General features: G+C 41.0%; 1 protein-coding gene across 3 annotated transcripts in view; it reads right to left on the reverse strand.

The window, feature by feature from the left end:
- Positions 1-18002, reverse strand: part of LOC121277224 (protein prune homolog 2-like) — a 496270-nt gene that overhangs the window by 364458 nt on the left and 113810 nt on the right. For all 3 annotated transcript variants that reach the window (XM_041186396.1, XM_041186394.1, XM_041186397.1), the window contains exons 3-4: positions 17157-17359; positions 8740-8924 (exon numbers count right to left, since the gene is read on the reverse strand). In XM_041186396.1, the coding sequence (XP_041042330.1) occupies positions 8740-8924; positions 17157-17359 (388 nt within the window). The remainder of the gene's footprint in view (positions 1-8739; positions 8925-17156; positions 17360-18002) is intronic.

The following is an 18002-nucleotide window of genomic DNA, read 5'->3' on the forward strand; positions in this document are numbered from 1 at the left end:
CTGGTCTCGAATATACTTAACGACCCAGCTTCTGCAACCCTCTGCTGTAAAAAAATTCCACAGATTCACTACCCTCAGAGAAGAAAGTCCTCCTCATCTCTTATCTGAAATGGGAGACCCCTTACTCTGACATTATGCCCTCTGGTCCTAGACTCTCCCACAAGGTGAAACAACCTCTCAGCATCTACCCTGTCAAGCCCCCTAAGAATCTCATATGTTTCAACAAGGCCACCTCTCATTGTTCTAAACTCTAACTTACTCATCCTCTCCTCATAAGAAAATCCCTCCACCCCAAGGAAAAAACTAGTGAACCTTCTGTGGAGTGCCTCCAATGTCAGTATATCTTTCCTTAGATAAGGGGAGCAAAACTGTTCACAGTATTCTAGGTATGGTCTAACTAGTGCCTTGTATAGCTTTAGCAGGACTTCCCTACTTTTATGCTCCATTCCCTTTGAAATAAAGGTCAACATTCCATTTGCCTTCCCTATTACCTGCTTAACTTGTACGTTAGCTTTTTGGGATTCATTCACGCCCAGCTTTCTGCAGCCTTTCTCCAATTTAAATAATATTCAGCTCCTCTAATCTTCCTGCCAAAGTACATAACCTCACATTTTCCCACATTATATTCCACCTGCCAAGTTTTTGCCCACTCACTTAACCTGTCTATTTCCCTCTGTAGACTCTGTGTCATCCTCAGCACTTGCCTTCCCACCTATTTTTGTGTCATCTGCAAACTTGGCGACAGTACATTCACTTCCTTCATCAAAGTCATTGTTATATATCGTAAATAATTGTGGCCCCAGCACTGATCCCTGTGGCACTCCACTAGTTACAGACTGCCATTCTGAAAATGCTCCCCTTATCCCCAACTCTGTCTTCTATTCATTAGCCAATCCTCTATCCATGTTAATATACTACCCCCATGGGCCTATTAAGTAGCCTTATGCGCAGTACCTTATCGAACGCCTTTTGGAAATCCAAATACATTACATCTACTGGTTCCCCTTTATCTATCCTGCTTGTTACCTCCTCAAAGAATTCTAATAAATTTGTCAGGCATGATTTCCCCTTCATGAAGGCATGTTGATTCCACTTGATTATATTATACGTTTCTAAATGCTCTGCTATTACACTTATAATAGACTCTAACATTTGCCCAATGATGGATGTTAAGTTAACTCCCTCCCTTGTTGAATAAGGGCATTACATTGGCAGTTTTTCAATCTTCTGGGGCTTTTCCAGAATCTACAGATTCTTGGAAGATTACTACCAGTACATCCACTGTAGAGCTACTTTCTTTAATATCCTAGGATGCAACCCATCAAGTCCAGGGCACTTATCAATCTTTAGACCTATTAGTTTCTCTAATACTTTTTATCTAGTGATAGTTATTATATTATTTCCTCCCCCACCACCTTTTGCCCCATGATTATTTAATATTTTTGGAATGCTATTGGTGTTTTCTACAATGAAGGCTGATGCAAAATATTTATTCAACTCCTCTCTCATTTCCTGGTTCCCCATTATTAATTCCCCAGCCTCATTCTCTAAGGGGCCTATGTTCACTTTGGCCTCTCTCTCCTTTTTATATATTTAAAGACGCTCTTACTGCCCACTTTTATATTACTTGCTAGTTTACCCTCTAAGTTTATTTTCTTCCTCTTTATTTGTTTTTGTCATCTTTTGTTGGTTTTTAAAGCTTTCCCAATCCTTTGACTTACCACTAATCTTTGCCACATTGTATGTTTTTTCTTTCAATGTGATACTATCCTTAACTTCCTTGGTTAACCATGGTTGGTTTATCCCCTTCTTAAGATACTTCTTTCTCACTGCGATATCTCTTTGTTGTGAGTCATGAACTATTTTCTTAAATATCTGCCATTGTTCATCAGCCAACTTTTCTGCTAAACTCTTTCCCAGTCCATTCCAGCCAACTCTGCCCTCATTCCTTTTTAATTACCCTTATTTAAGGTTAAGACACAGTTGTTTCCAACCCAAATTTCTCACTCTCAAACTGAAAGCTAAATTCAACCATGTTATGGTCACTGTTTCCTCAGGGATCTTTTACTGAGATCATTTATTAAACTTGTCTCATTACACATTACCAGATCCAAAATAGCCTGATCCTAGTTGGATCCACAACACATTTTTCTAGGAAACTGTACTGAATAGGCTCTATGAATCCTTGCACGTGGCTACCTCTGCCAATTTGATTTTCCAAATCTACAAGAAGGTTAGAGTCACCCATGATTAAGGTACTGCCTTTCTTACATGTCCTCATTATCTCCTGATTTATTCTCTGTCCTACAGTATAGTACTGTCAGGGGGCCTGTAGACTACTCCCACCAATGTCTTTTTCCCTTTGATTTTTCTTACCTCCACCCATATGGATTCTACTTCTTCTGATCCAAGACCATTTCTTGCTATCGTACTTATTCCATCTCATACTAACAAAGCTACCCCACCACCATTTCCTTCGGCCTGTCCTTTCGAAAAGTCACATACCCCTGAATATTTTGTTCCCAGCTTTGATCTGCTTGTAACCACATCTCTGTAATGGCTGTAAGATCATACCCATTAACCTCTATTTGTGTCGTTAATTCATTAATTTTGTTCAGAACACTACATGCATTTAAGTAAAGGGCCATTAATTTTGCCTTTTCACCATTCCACCCCCACCCTTTGACCCTATTTATTGCTGTTTTTTAATGTTTGTACACTCTGTCCCTTCCTGTCACACTCTGGGTATCATTACCTAAATAGCTACCCTGCAATGCTGCCATATCTTTTTGCTTTGTAAGCGCACATATCCACTCTCCAGAACCCTTCCCTCCACCGCTTCTATTTAGTTTAAAACCCTCTCTACAGCCCTAGTTGTTCAATTCACCAGGACATTGGTCCCTAAACGGTTCAAGTGAAGTCCATCCAACCGGAACAGCTCTCTTCTACCCCAGTACTGGTGGCAGTGCCCCATGAACTGAAACCCATTCTTCCCATACCAATCTTTGAGCCATGCATTTAATTCCTTGACTTTCTTTACCCTATGCCAGTTTGCCTGTGGCTCAGGTAACAATCCCGAGGTTCTGCCCCTGACTTTTCAAATTCTTTCAGCAGAACCCCCTTTCTAGTCCTATCAATGTTGTTGGTACCAACATGGACGCTGACATCTGGATCACTCCCCTCTCACTCCAAGTTCCTCCCCAGCTTGAGGAGATGTCCTTAACCTTGGCACGGGGCAGACAACACCCATCTTCGGGACTCATGCTCACAGCTGCAGAGAACAGTATCTATCTCCCTAATTATACTGTACCCTACCATTACTACACTCCTATTTCCTTCCCCCACTTGAATGACTCCCTGTATCACAGTGACATGGTCAGTTCGCTCATCCTCCCTGCATAGCCCGCTCTAGTCCACACAGCTTGCAAGAAACTTGTAACTTCTGACAGTTGCAGGGCCAGAGGCTCATCGAGCTCTAACTCCTAGATCCCCATACCTGCTTCACCTGCAGTCACACACTCCTGTCCCCAATCACAAAATAAATTTGAATGACCTAACCTGAGGGGTGTGAACGCCTCCTGGAGCAAGTTGTCCAGGTAGCCTTCACCCTCCCTGATGTGGTGCAACGTCTGCAGCTCGGACTGCAGATCCTCAGCTCTGATCCAAAGCTCTGCGAGCTGCAAACACTTAATACAGATGTGATCGCTGTGGATCACCTTGGTATCCAGCAGCACCCACATGCTGCAGCAGCAACACATCAACCGTCCTGTCATCGCTGTCATTTTTAATTAATTAATTAATTACTCTAGTATCCCTGCTCTTTACACATTAAAGCTAAAAACACACTCCGAGCACCTACAAATATCAAAATACTGTGGATGCTGGAAATCTGAAACAAAAACAAAAATTGCTGGAAAAACTCAGCAGGTCTGACAGCAAGTGTGGAGAGGAAGACAGAGTTAACGTTTCGAGTCTGTATGACTCTTCAGAACTAAAGAAAAATAGAAATTAGGTGAAATATAAGCTGTTTAAGAGGGTGTGGGACAGGTAGAGCTGTTAGAGGGCCAGTGATTGGTGGAGGCAAAGCAGAGATTGCCAAAGATGTCATAAACAAAAGGTCAAAGGGGTGTTGACGGTAGTGATATTAGCTAAAGGATGTGCTAATGGTGACATTAAGGGTAGAAAGCAGGATGAACAAGTAACAGGTGGCCCGTCTGGGGGTGGGGTGGGGGAAAAGGATTGAAATAGGCTAAAAGGTAGAGATAAAACAATGGATGAAAATACATTTTTAAAATAATAATAGGAATAGGTGGGAAAAGAAAGAAGAAAAAAATAATAATTATTAGAAAAAGGGGATCAAAAAGGGGGTGAGGATGGGGGAGAGTGTTCATGATCTGAAGTTGTTGAACTCAATATTCAGTCCGGAAGGCTGTAAAGTGCCTAACCGGAAGGTGAGGTGTTGTTCCTCCAGTTCGCATTGAGCTTCACTGGAACATTGCAGCAGGTTAAGGCCGACATGTGCGCATGAGAGCAGGCTGGAGTGTTGAAATGGCAAGCGACAGGAAGGTCTGGGTCATGCTTGCGGGCCTAAATTGAGGGAAGTGCAAGTGAAGTGCTGCTTCACTTGAAAGGAGTGTTTGGGCCCTTGGATGGAGAGGGGGGGAGGAAATAAAGGAGCAGGTGTTGCACCTTCTGCGGGTGCATGGGAAGATGCTGTGGGAGGAGGTTGAGGTATAGGGGGTGATGGAGGAGTGGACCAGGGTGTCCCGGAGGGAACGGTCCTTACGGAATGCCGACAGGGGGAGTGAAGGGAAGATATGTTTGGTGGTGGCATCATACTGGAGTTGGCGGAAATGGCGGAGGATGATCCTTTGAATGTGGAAGCTGGTGGGGTGATAAGTGAGGACAAGGGATACCCTATCATAGTTCTGGGAGGGAGAGGAAGGTGTGAGGATGGATGCGCGGGAGACGGGCCAGACATGGTTGAGGGCCCTGTCAACCACCATGGGTGGAAAATCTCAGTAAGGAAGAAGGAAGACATGTCAACGGTAGATAAGATAAACAAGGAGAATCTCTTCCCATTAGCTGGTGGTACAAGTATTAAGGGACATAGAGTTAAGATTTTGGGCAAGAGATGCAGTGGGAGTTTTTTAAGCAGCGACTGACAATGACCTGGAACTTACCTCCCATGAGAGTGGCAGAAGTGAGAACAATAAGTGATTTGAAAAGGAAATTTGATGGGCACTTGAAGGAAATAAACTTGCAAAGCTACAGGGATCGAACAAGGAAGTAGGACCAACTGGATTTCTCTGTGGCGAGCTGGCTGGACATGCTGGGCTGAGTGGCCTCCTTCTATGCCATAATTGACTGAATCTTAAGCTGTTATTTGGAATGCATGGTCTAAAACAGTGGTGGAAGCATATTCAAAAGCAACTTCATGGGGAAAAGGGAGGAAAGTGGAGTTGAGGATTATCAGATCAGCCATGAATGGCGGGGCAGACTCGATGGGCCGAATGGTCTACTTCTGCTCCTACTTATGGTCTTATGGAAAAGGAGAAATTTACAAGACTATATGAGAAAAGAACAACGGAATGAGACCATTTGGATAGCTCCTTTAAAGAACCTGCACAGGCTCAATGGACCTCCTTTTCTGGAATATTCTATGACTCTTAATTGATTTGTTGCTCCTCACAACTGCCTCTAATCACTGATGATGGCATACATCTTTTTTTAAAATTCTCTCCCCCCCACCATTTGTCTTCAGGTTTTGATTGCATTCCTCATGACGTCAAAGTGGATAACCCTCATGATAGTTAACATCAGCAGAGATTTGGCCTTAAGACCTCTTTCTACATTAAGTAAAGGCATTAAGGCTAATTATTTCATTAAGTGACTTTAAGATATTACACCTCTATCACAGTTTATTTTAGACTAAGTGTTTCCTTTCAACTCTAATGAAAGATTATTTACCAAGCTTTTTTGTCATAACTAGCAAAATTCCATTGTGGAAACAGCTCAGATAAGATATTAATAGGCAGTCTCTTGATAACCATTAGTTCTGGGATACCACAGTTAAGTTTTCAGCTGCTATATTAGAATAGCAGGATAACAACGCTTTCAGGCAAGAGAAAACCTGTGGTCCACCAAAGACACCTACCCACAGCTTTTATTCATGCAATTTATTTTGGTGAAATGTACAACATTATCCACAGAAGCAGCACAAAAACAAAACTTCATTAAAAGTTGCATTTTGAGTAGTAGAAATGAGTATTATCTTTTTGTACTTCATACTTGGGGATGGGCAATAAACGCTGGCCTTGTCTGTGATACCCTTGCCCCATAAACGAATTTAAAAAAACTTGGGGCAGAATTTTACGAGTCAGTGAGCAGGACTGGGGCCCGCTCGCCAACGCATAGAATGACGCGCGGTGACATTGGGGGTTGCTCCCGACGTCATCGCAGCCAATTTAAATTTTCAGGAAGGCGGGCACGCAGCAAAATCAGCTGCGCGCCCGCCGACCTGTCAATGGCCAATTGAGGCCATCGACAGGGTCAATTATGTAACTAAAAGGACCTGCCCATCCAACCTTAAGGTTAGCAGGCAGGCCAGGAACTCCGGCGGGAACTACAAAAAACATGAAATCTCATCCACGGGCGGGATGAGGTTTCATGTAGGCTTTAAAAGATTTTAATAAATATTTTGTAAAAATTATGGACATAGCCCAACTCATGTGACATTGTCACATGAGGGGACATGTAAGGGAAATTTTATTTTTTTATTTTTGTCTTTTTTACATGTGCAGCCGATCTCCCTGAGGCTGCACTTAGCTTCAGGGAGATGAGTGGGCTCTTTCGTGTGTATGCACGAAAGAGCGCACTCTTGATTTTGGGATTCTCCCCGCCTGCACAGGGAGCACATAGCACTTCTGTGCAGACATCACGCTGGGCGGGCCTTAATTGGCCCGCCCACGTAATATGGCACTGCGCCTGATCAGAAGCACACCCGTACACGCCCACCCATCAACGTCCCCCCCAACGGGGGGAAAATACAGCCCTTGCTGTCTAAGATATAAATACCCAGCATGATGGTAATGTGCAAATGGCACTCTGCAGAGCACATAATATATTATAATAAATTGAGCCTAAATTCCTCAACTAACAAACCAGGAGAAAGTATAGTGATAACTGCTAAGTTCATTACTATGTGCCATTTTAGGTGCAGTAATGTAACATTTACATATGATTATGTCAGTAATACTGTGTTGTAAGAATGTTACAGTAAATTATAGCATCCTGAATTTAAGTATTGTATTTTTTCTATCCTTTCAGTCTTTATTATTCAACTATTAATTTTCCACCATCAAGAAACACCAACATAATAAACATTTACCCTCATCTGGATTCACAAACAAAAACTCCTTTGTTTCTATATACACTTCCTGTAATTTTCCTAATATTTGATCAATGCGTTGACAATACTAAGCCAGACATTGGAATGGGAACGTTTCTCAAGCAACCCAATATAGTTATCCATGCAATCCACGCTACACAATACAAGATTACAGCATCTATTTTAAGTAGTTAGATAAAAATCATACATGAAATGGACAAATGTTTTGAATATATCAGAAAGTAATATTCATCTTCATGGTGTGATGATCTTTGACAGGAAAATAAAGGAAAAGTACGGAAAATATGTAACTTCTTTAAAATGTCTGTGGAATCTGCAACTGCTTTTAAGAATGTTTGAAAAGGACTTTGAGTTTAATCAATTAATAATTTACATTTGATGCAATAAAACATACTTGTCCATATGTGACCTGGCAACCCTTGACCTGGAAGCAGTACCAGCAGGAAGGAAGTTAACATGTGAAGCCTAGTGGCCAGCCACAAAGGAGAGCTGCAGCAGAGGGGAGAACAAAGAAGGCACATTTACAAAGAGCTACGTGTGTGTAATATACTTAATCAGGACAAAAAGCAAACAGTGTTGGAGCAGGGATTGTGAATTGGACAATTTTACTGCTGCTGCTTCTGTTTTGCCAGAGCCGACCAGACCACTTAATGGGGTTCATTACAGGGGTCTCTGGGGAATCTATGCCATCAAGACTGGCATGAACCTAGCTAAGGAGCTTCTGCAAAAGCATGCATTTCAGGTGACGACGGTCTCTGGAGACCTCGGATAGAATTTGGCCGCCAGGGAATGCGACTCGAGGGCTGAATTGGTTAAGTGGGAAAGTGAGAGATTTTATGACCAGAGGCCGAATTAGAGAACTTTGGAACTGCACATGGTGGTCACATGTCTGTGGTTGCTTGTGGTTGTGCAAGACGTATCTTTGTTGTATCGACTATTTAAAGTGAAATTTACCTTTTTATTTGAAGTATTATTTGCCTGTTAATTCATGTTCAATTTGTACTAGTTCTGATTCATGTGAAAGTAAAAGTTACAAAAGTGAAATCTTGTTGATAATTTCTTCATTTGGGGGTAGCTTGGTAAATTTGTTTACAGGATTTACAGTTCCCCACAGGGATCACAATAACGCATACTGACCTACACAACAAATATAATTTAGCACATAATCATTATTATAATATTTACATCATTGATTGGTTTTAATCTCAGTATTTCACTCAATCTCCTCCTTCCAGAAGCATTCTTCAAGGGTTTATGCGTGTTTGATCACGATCAGAAATGCATATGCACAGAGAACATTTACTCCGATGGGAAATGATTATTCTTACCTCTGAAAAGATGTGTTAGTTGTTGGTTGAGCAACTCTGGAGCTTCTTGAAGAATTTCTGAAACTATTAGGGTAGTGCAAGATCCAACTGGCTCCAGTACAATTTCACACTGAGTAGAATGCAGTCGCTCTAGTTCATGGTGGTCAATTATTTTGACAACAGCAGTTTCAAGTGCTTTGTCATCACTAAAACACAATAAAAATGTTTTTTTTTTTCCATAGTAGTTTGGTAGTGCAGAACCTGAGTATTGCTGAAAAAAAGACATGCTATCTAAGCTTTTCACCTTGCACTCATCAGGATAGGGTGCAAGAAATTACCAAACTGTAATGCGGTAACAATTTATACTGCATGAGAAGAGAGTGCTGATTAGTTGGCAGGTGGACTATGATTGGTGGAGGTGTTGTCATGGAGAATACAGCATGGAGCAGTTAGTTGTTGAGCTTTGTTCAAATTCACACTAGGCAGGTTGGCTCTGATTGATCAAAGCATTGTCCTGGGGAATTCATCAAGGAATGACTGTTCCCAAGCTTTTGTTTAATGAATAAGCTGCAAAGTGTGCACATGTTCCTTCTGTCTGCAAAGGACAGGGCCCCGTGTGTGGACATATGTGGCTTTTAACATGCATAAGTTAGTCACACTGCAAGCCCGACTGATAATCTCAAATCGGTTATCAGCGTCATTCTTAGCTCAATCAGGATCCATTAGCTGGTGTTGTCCCATTTCAGAATCACATCTAACATTGGACACCATGTTTTGAGTTTTATGAACACAGGCTGGTTGGGTGTGATCAGTATTTTGCCTGTTGCAAACAGCTGAAAGGACAATGCTGTTAGTACTATCTGCCAATTGTTTGGGTGTACAGCCTATATATAAGATTGTCAGTTGGGCTTGCAGTATGACTCACTTACTCATGTTTTAAACCTACATATGTTCACACATAGAGCCCCGTCCTTTGCAGGCACAAGGAACATGTGCATACTTTGCACCTTTTTCATCTAAACTAAAGCTTAGGGAACAATCATTCTCTGGTGCATTCTCCAGGGCAATGCCTTGACCAATCAGAATCGACCTGCCCAGTACGAATTTGAAAAAAGCTGAGTAGCTAATTAACTATGCTGCATTCTTCAAAGCAACGCCTCCACCAGAGACCGTGTACTTGCCAACCAATCAGCACTCTCTTCTCATGCAGTATAAATTGTTGTTCCCTCATTACAGTTTGGTAATTTCTTGCAAGCTATCCTGATGAGTGAATGACAAAAAGCTGAGACAACATGTCTCTTTTTTCAGCAACACTTAATTTTATATCGTCCACATTCTTTCATACATACTTATCGTTTAATTTTATTTACCATATGAATTTAAAATTTTTAAAAAATTTTAGGAACATGGGGGCTAACTCAGCAAAACTCTGGTCCCAGAGTTGAGTCACTGGAAGAAAAGGTAAATCACAAATGCTACAATTCTGTAGCCTCAATTGTCCAAATTGTGTTCCTGTGTAATGTGGTTCTGGGTCCAAGAACGCAGTCAGACTGAATCTGCTACTTACCTGTAATCGGTGTTTTTTTAAACTATTACATCCAAATATTAGAAAATATTACAATCAAATTATTTCTGTGTAGTTGCTTGTCACATATAACATTACTGCATCTTTAACTTACAGAAAATAAATTAGATCAGTAATGGGAATTAAATCGGTAATATGCGGTATCAATATATAAACAGTTTTCCTATTTAAGGATGATTTTAAAAAATGCTTTCCTTTTAAATATGTTACAAATGTGCAGCACTTCAGGTAAACTAATTAATCTAAATTATTACCTAAATGGCAATTTTGCTGTTAGTACTTTTGAATCTTTAGGTATTTCACTTTACTAAGCAACATTTTTGCACTAAATATACTCCTTGATTTGGAAATCCTAAATTTAATGATTTTAATATTTTTTTAATATAGATAATCCATAAGCTTTGCATAACCACATTAGCATTTATTTGGTAAACATGTTTTTTAAAAAAAGGTGGCAGCAGGAAACACAACGTTACCCAAAAAGAGCAGACCTTTCAATAATTAGTTAAAAGCTTCGGAGGTGCAGAAATACTTGAGAAATCAAACGACGCTTGGCTCATTGAATCAGCATCCTCTACAGTAATCAAAATAATGGCAGCCTTCCAAAGATAACAGCATGTTTAAACATCTAGAGTGTTACTGATTTAAAGAAGCCCTTATAAGCTCTTTCATTGCATGATGTATATTTTTGTTTTCAACTCCTTTTGTTCCCCTGCCATCATATTTCCTTCCTTATGAGGACAGGAGAGTTCAGGGCATCAATTTGCAAAGAATTATCATCAATACCATTCCATTATGAGCAGGGGGGGTCAGCTTAAGAGCCGAAGGCCACATCTATCAATATCTAACAGAATAATTACCATGACATGAAAAATAATGTAAAGTTTTAAAATATGGATAAACATGCAGGCAACTTCAGATTCAAATTCAATTCATGGCTGTGATAAATCCTTACAATTAAAATAAGCAGAAATATAGATCTGAAGTCCATGAACATGAGCTCAAATAGGAGCAATTCTTAGCCATGCTTTCCAACATCAGCACCTATTAGAACTAACCAAATTTGGCAAACATAAGAATTCTCTATGGATACAGTCATATTAGGAGCAAAATATTTTCTCAGAAATGCATTGGTATAGTTTTATTTGCATAACAATATTGTTGTAGAGTATATTATATTGATAATTCAGAAGCAGTTCTTTCTTATTTTGGTCTCTTAGTTATCCCTTAAATCAGATACCACCAAAACATTACTATAATATTTTTAAGTTTGAAGTTGTTATCATCACCATTGGAAAGGACTGAGGAGGTCGACAGAAGATTTTTTTTTAAATGCATTGAGTTTGTCAGTCAGTTATCCATAGGGCAGTCTTTTATTGGTTTGGATGAAGGGCTGGTCGCTTGGAATTTCTATCAGGTTTTGGTCACAGAGTGAGAAAGACAAGGATGAGAAAACAGCTCTTTGAGCAGAGCCAAACTAAACAAACTGAAATAGTCATGGGAAGGCTGATATATCATAAGTAGAGTAGCAGTAACAGGCATCCGTTCATCTCAAGAGATGATAGACTGCATCCGGGTTGTGTGTCACTTCTAGACTGAACTTAGTCTGTTGTGGCTGTAAAGGCCAACTTGTGAGTGGAGTCCCTTCCACAGCTGGCTCAAATGAATAGTGTTAGCCCAAGGTCGAATGATGGTTTTTTTTCCTTCCACTGGGCTCTCTATCGCCATCTGATCTTTTTCTTTTGAACTCTGCTTTTTCCACAGCCTTCTTGACTTCCTGTCTCCAGGCACTCTGGTTAGCAGCGAAGACTTCCCTTGCATTGACTCCAATCCTGATCAAGTTGAGGTCTCGCTCGCAGATATCCTCATATTGCAGGCATAGGTGAATTTTTGGTCTAGTGCCGATAGCGAGCTTGCCATAGAGTATGTCTTTAGGAATGTGGCTGTCAACCATTCAGCTCACATGACCCAGCCAATGAAGTTGTCACTGACTCAAGTGGATAAACATGCTGGGGATTCATCCATGTTAGTATACTTTTATATTCAGCACTGTCCTGCCAGGACATGCCCAATGTTCATCTGAGGCAGCCAAGGTGGAAGCTGTTCAGCCACTTTTCTTGACTTATATAAGCTGTCCATGTTTTGTTACTGTAAAGGAGGGTACAGAGAACACAAGCCTGGTACACACAGAGCTTTGTATTTTCATTTAATTTGCAGCTGGTCCACATTCGCTTTCTCAACACTAACATGACAGCTGCAGCCTTGGCAATTCTGGTATTGATTTCAGCATTAAGGGCCAGGCTTTTGGTGCTTGTTGATCCAAGGTAGATGAAGCTGTCGATGATCTCCAGCATGAAACTGTCAGTGTTGATGGAAGGTGGAGTCTACGTCCTGGCCCATCAATTTGGTCTTCCTGATGCCGATTGTCAGTCCAAACTCCTTAAAGGCACAGGAGAACTGATCTACAAGATGTTGCAAGTGGGCTTCAGTATGCGATGTCAGTGTAGCATCATCCGCAAACAGCAATCTCACCACTCCAGCTAGGGAAACGGTGATAATGGTGGTCCGTGCCAAATACTGCACAGAAGGAGGTGGCCATCCAGTGCAGAAAGGGGATGAATGATCTCCTCCATGCTGCCAGGGTAAGGCAACCATCTCATCACTCTAAACTCACACATTCACTCGCAACTCACTCACTGCCAGCTCAAGGGACATCACCACTCACTCTCGCACACACACCAGCACATCTCCATCTGGCCTTATCTCCTCTGGAGACTGCCTCCTCAGCCCTTACCATCTTGAGGCCACTTGCACAGATCAACACGTGCCCCCACACACACCCTGGGATACCCCCCTTCCCCAATACTACCCTTGTCCTGCAGCCTCTTCATTTTCCTGAGGCCACATCTACCCCTTTCCCAAACAAGCTTTAGCCCTGCAGCCATTGAAAAGCCATTCCACCTTATGGCATGTCTGGTAGGTAGAGACCTATCCGTGCGTTCCCCTAAAAGTGGCATGGTGCTGTTTGCGAAGCCTGACGCTGATGACCATAAGTGCTGCCTGAAACCAGGTAGGCAAACAAACCTGAAATTCTAAGCCAAGTGTCACTTGCAAGGTGCACATCACTTATGTACGGTTGTGAAACACATCGGCGTGATGCTTGGATGATCCATCGTAGGGGGATGATTCCAGTGAGCTGGGATTATAATGATATGCAGATGTATTACAAAGAGGTTCCTGGCGTGCGGCGGTGGGAAAGGCAGCCCACTATTGATAGGCGGAGTAGAGAATTACAAACTGGTTTCATGACGTCGTGAAACCAATTTTTGGCCTTCCCGCCATATTGCCCACTCACTCCTGCCATGACACCCAACGCCAGTGGGCATGGACCATTCCGCCCAAGGACTTAACACACTTTGATCTTGGCGGGCAGTCTTGCCAAGTTGAATAGCTTACCATTGGCTCTGGTATGCAGGTGGAAGCTCTATGTCAAAGCATACAATAGCAGCATGGAGAAGAAGATGCCAGAGATTTGGCATCAGGATGCCGGATGCAGGCCTGCTTTACTCCATCGCTGATCTTGAAAGCATCTGATGTTGCTCCATTGTAACTAATGGAGCTGCGTATGTTCACATGGAAAGAAGAAAGGACACCCAGAAGTCCAGGCAGCAGTTTGAGGAGTGCATCTCTGCTAATAATATCAAAGGCCTTAGTGATGTCTATAAGGGCAATGTAGAGTAGTCTGCACCAATTGCAGCACTTGTCCCGTAACTATGAAAGTAAGAAAATCATGTTGACTGTTGATCTGCCAGCTCTGAATTCGCACTGAGACTCAGGATTGATGTGTGATAACAGCGTCTGCAATCTGGTCACAGCAACACAAACAAAGACATTTCCCACAATATTTAACAAGGAAATGCCTCAGTAATTGTTGCAATCACTGTGATCCCCCTTGTTTTTGTACATATCCATCATGCAAATCTTAAGGCACAGATCTTTCCTTCCAACAGAGACACAAGAGTTCATGGAGATGCTGCAGCAGTGTCAGTTTTCCACTCTTGATGATTTCAGGTCAAATGTCATCATTTCCTGGGGTTTTACCACTGGCAAGATGGTCAATAGCCCTGTTGAGCTCTATTATGGTTGACTCTCTGTACAGCTCCTCCATGTCTGGCACTGACAGCTTCTTCAGTGACAACGTTCTCCGAGTTCGAGGTAGTGCTCCACCTACCTTTCCATCTGCTTACTAGATTCAGTGATGATCAATCCTGTTTTTGTCTTCAAGAGAGCTGATATTGTTGCTGCTGGGACCAATGCTTTCTTGTTTACCTCATACATTCCTCTAGCATCCCCACATTCAGCAGCAGATTGTATGCTGTTGCAGAATTTTAACCAGTATTGGTTGAACCATCTGCTGAGACTTTTTTCTGGCAGCTCTGAGAGCAACTAGATTTTTTCTTGCTGGGGACTTGCTTGGAGTTCATCAGGACTCTCCTCCTGGGTGCAATAACTTACTTCATTTATGTCCCAATAAGCCTCAAATCAGTCAGTACTCCTGTGATCTCTTTTCTCAATCACAATGAGTACAAAGTTATAGATGGTGATCCCACTTTGATACTGCAATTGGCCCTTGAGCACTGTTGTCCAAAAGAGCCTGATCAAGGATGCTGAGGAAGTCATGGGTCTTTTCGGAGTCAATGATGCGGCAAGTGTTGATCCGAGGATGATCTTTCTTCTTAGAGTAGTATAGCATCCTTAGTTGAGGGCTGACCTTGCTACATACTAGGGAGTGGTCAATGTCAGTCATTGCTGTGATAGCAGCGACTTGATGAGGATACTGTTGAAGGTAATACATCTGATGATGATAGGGTCCAGCTGCAGCCAGTTGCATGTTCCCAGATGTCACCAGGCATGGCTTGGTTTGGAAGCAGCCGATTGGTACACAAGCTTCATGGTAACAGCATAGCTCCAGGAACCTCTGTCCATTTTCATTCATCTTGCCAATTGCCTGGTACCCAATGTGCATTGGACAAGCTGTGTAGTCACTACCTAACCTTGCATTAAGATCTTCTAGAAGGTGCATTCCCTTTCACAGGCCTTCTCCTTTGCTCTTCTTGCCTCTCCCCCTTCCACTGGCTTAAAAACATTTCTGAAAGGTCATTGACTTGAATCATTAACACTGTTTCTCTCCACAGATGCTGCCTGACCTGCTGAGATTTTCCAGCATATTTTGTTCTTATTTCAGGTTTCAGTATCCACAGTATTTTGCTTTTGCATTACTAGAAACTACATTTGAAATCCAATCTCAGTTATCTATAATGGCCAGTGTAAGAGTTTCCATACACTGCAAGGCTTCACCACAGGAACTGGGTGCAGTCCCATTTTCAAATAGTCATTGCCCAAATAGTCATGTACCAGGAGAATTGGATAAATACTTGGATGCCATATATCAGAGATAGAATTGTCCCCATAGTAAATGACAGTTGAAAATTGCATTCCCCACCACTAAAGGTCAGAAGCTCACTTCCACACCCCCATTAAGCTGCCAGAGTACTGAATCTTTAAAATAACATTTCTTGTATTGATCATGTATATCATGCCAATTATACATATTGTGATGATCAGGGTGCCATTGAGATTTTTTCTACCCCAACGGTTAAGATCTGTTTTTTTGCTCATTCTCACATGATTATTTTCTATTTAACACTTTCTAATTTCAACAATCATATTAACCACTCTCTCATTTCAATAAAGGTGTCTCTAAACCATTTAAATAACGTGAATTATCATTTAGCTTAACTTGGCCTTTTATAAGCCCCTTCGTTGTTAGTGATGCTCTAAATAAATATTCACCTTATAGTATTCATTTTCTATGAATTTATTCAGGTTTTTTGGGTCCAGATTTTTTGCCACTGACTTCATTTTTTTTATGTTAAAAACTCCAAATATTCTAAATCTGGCTTTCTGACCTTTACACTTATGCAAAGGAATGAGCTCCTTCTTATTAGTAAATTAATTCGATTGCCAACTTAAATTCCAGAAACTGAGATGCTCCTAATAGGTAGCTTGCATCTTCCTCAACAGAAAACCTTTGACTACCAGATTAAATGTACAAAATTTGAGAAAAGTATTTCCAACTTCAAAGTAACTTTAAGGGGAAAAGGTAAAAATACATAGACTCAGAGGTAATTTTAACTCCCAAAACTAGTCAGGTTGTATTCAGGTGAGAGGTTATAAAACTAAAGCCTAAAACAGGAACCTGACCTACACCCCTTTCCATTTTTATCAGCAGCAGGATGAGGGGCAGGCAACCAATCCACTCTCAGGAGGCAGGCTGATAATTTACTTTTAATGTTAAAATGTGTGGCCTCATTTAACAATGATTGTAATGTTAATCTTGGTCGGGCAGGTTTCCCTGGCATCGTGAAATCTGTCAGTGAAATCAGATGAGAAATGATTAATGCCTTTACAGCATCATGAACTAGGAAGATGGGAGGAATTTCTTGATGTCTGACTTGTGGCAGCATTACTATGACAAATGATAGGGTATTCATTAGGTGAAGTGTTTCCATCATTGGGATATGATTGCAGTACACCTGTCCTTTATTTCCAGCTGGAAAAAAGACAGCAGAAAAATAGGTAGAATGCAGCAGGAACAGTGTCCAGACTTATTTTCCACCCTGTACCATTAAAAAAAAACATCTAGGTCTTCCAATTCAGTTGAAAAGCTAGATTGTCTGTCCATTTATAATTGACGGGCTGAAAAAAATCCCACCGCTTCAACATATAACAAAGGTCAAAATTAACTCATGTTTCATTACTCTACATGGAAATTAAAATTAAATAATTGTACCTCGTCAGCACATTATGATTGACAAGTGTTAAAGTCAGCTTCCCTTCTCTGTTCAACAAATGGAGGTCAATTTCATCTCTGAATATTAAAGAAGAATCTGAGATATTCAGTTGTTGTAAAATGAACACAACTTCAGTGTGAAGAGGAAATTCTGATCTCTGTATATTCAGAACAGGCACATAAAGATCATCTGTTGGATGGGTCTGAAGAGAAAACACATAGAACTTAGATGCAGCAACATTTTAGGTCTACAAAATATATATCTGCTTTCTCAAATTAAATCTCTAAAATCATTACAGATTTATATTAAAAAATATCCTCAAAATTATAAACTAATCAAACAATATTACACAGTTGAGGTTAATGTTTTACATCCACTATGACTGAATTTATTTCCACGTTAAATACAGCGCACATTACAGTATTAACATGAATGACATAACATTAGGAACCAACTAATATTTATTCAACAAGCTCTTTAAAATTGGGATAGATCTGAACAGTTAGTTCTTTAGGCACATAGGTCAGGTGACATGAATGCACATCAAGAATCTGAGTGTGAAAATCAGAATACCATACATGGACAATAAATTGTGTTGGACATTGGCTTCTGCACCTAACTTCTTACTTGACATTCCACGGCACCATCCCAATGAAGAGAAGAGTGGTCCGTTAGGAGATGATGGCTAATGTAAAGTTCAATGTGTTCTTTTTTTAAAAAACTTATTCATCTACATGGTGTGGGCTTTACTGGAAAAGCCAGCATTTATTGCCCATCCCTAATTGCCCTTGAGACAGTGGTGGTAGTGAGCTGCCTTCTTGAACTGCTGCAGTCCATGTGGTGTA

This window comes from Carcharodon carcharias, chromosome 4 (genome assembly GCF_017639515.1).
Source record: "Carcharodon carcharias isolate sCarCar2 chromosome 4, sCarCar2.pri, whole genome shotgun sequence".
Lineage (NCBI taxonomy): Eukaryota > Metazoa > Chordata > Chondrichthyes > Lamniformes > Lamnidae > Carcharodon > Carcharodon carcharias.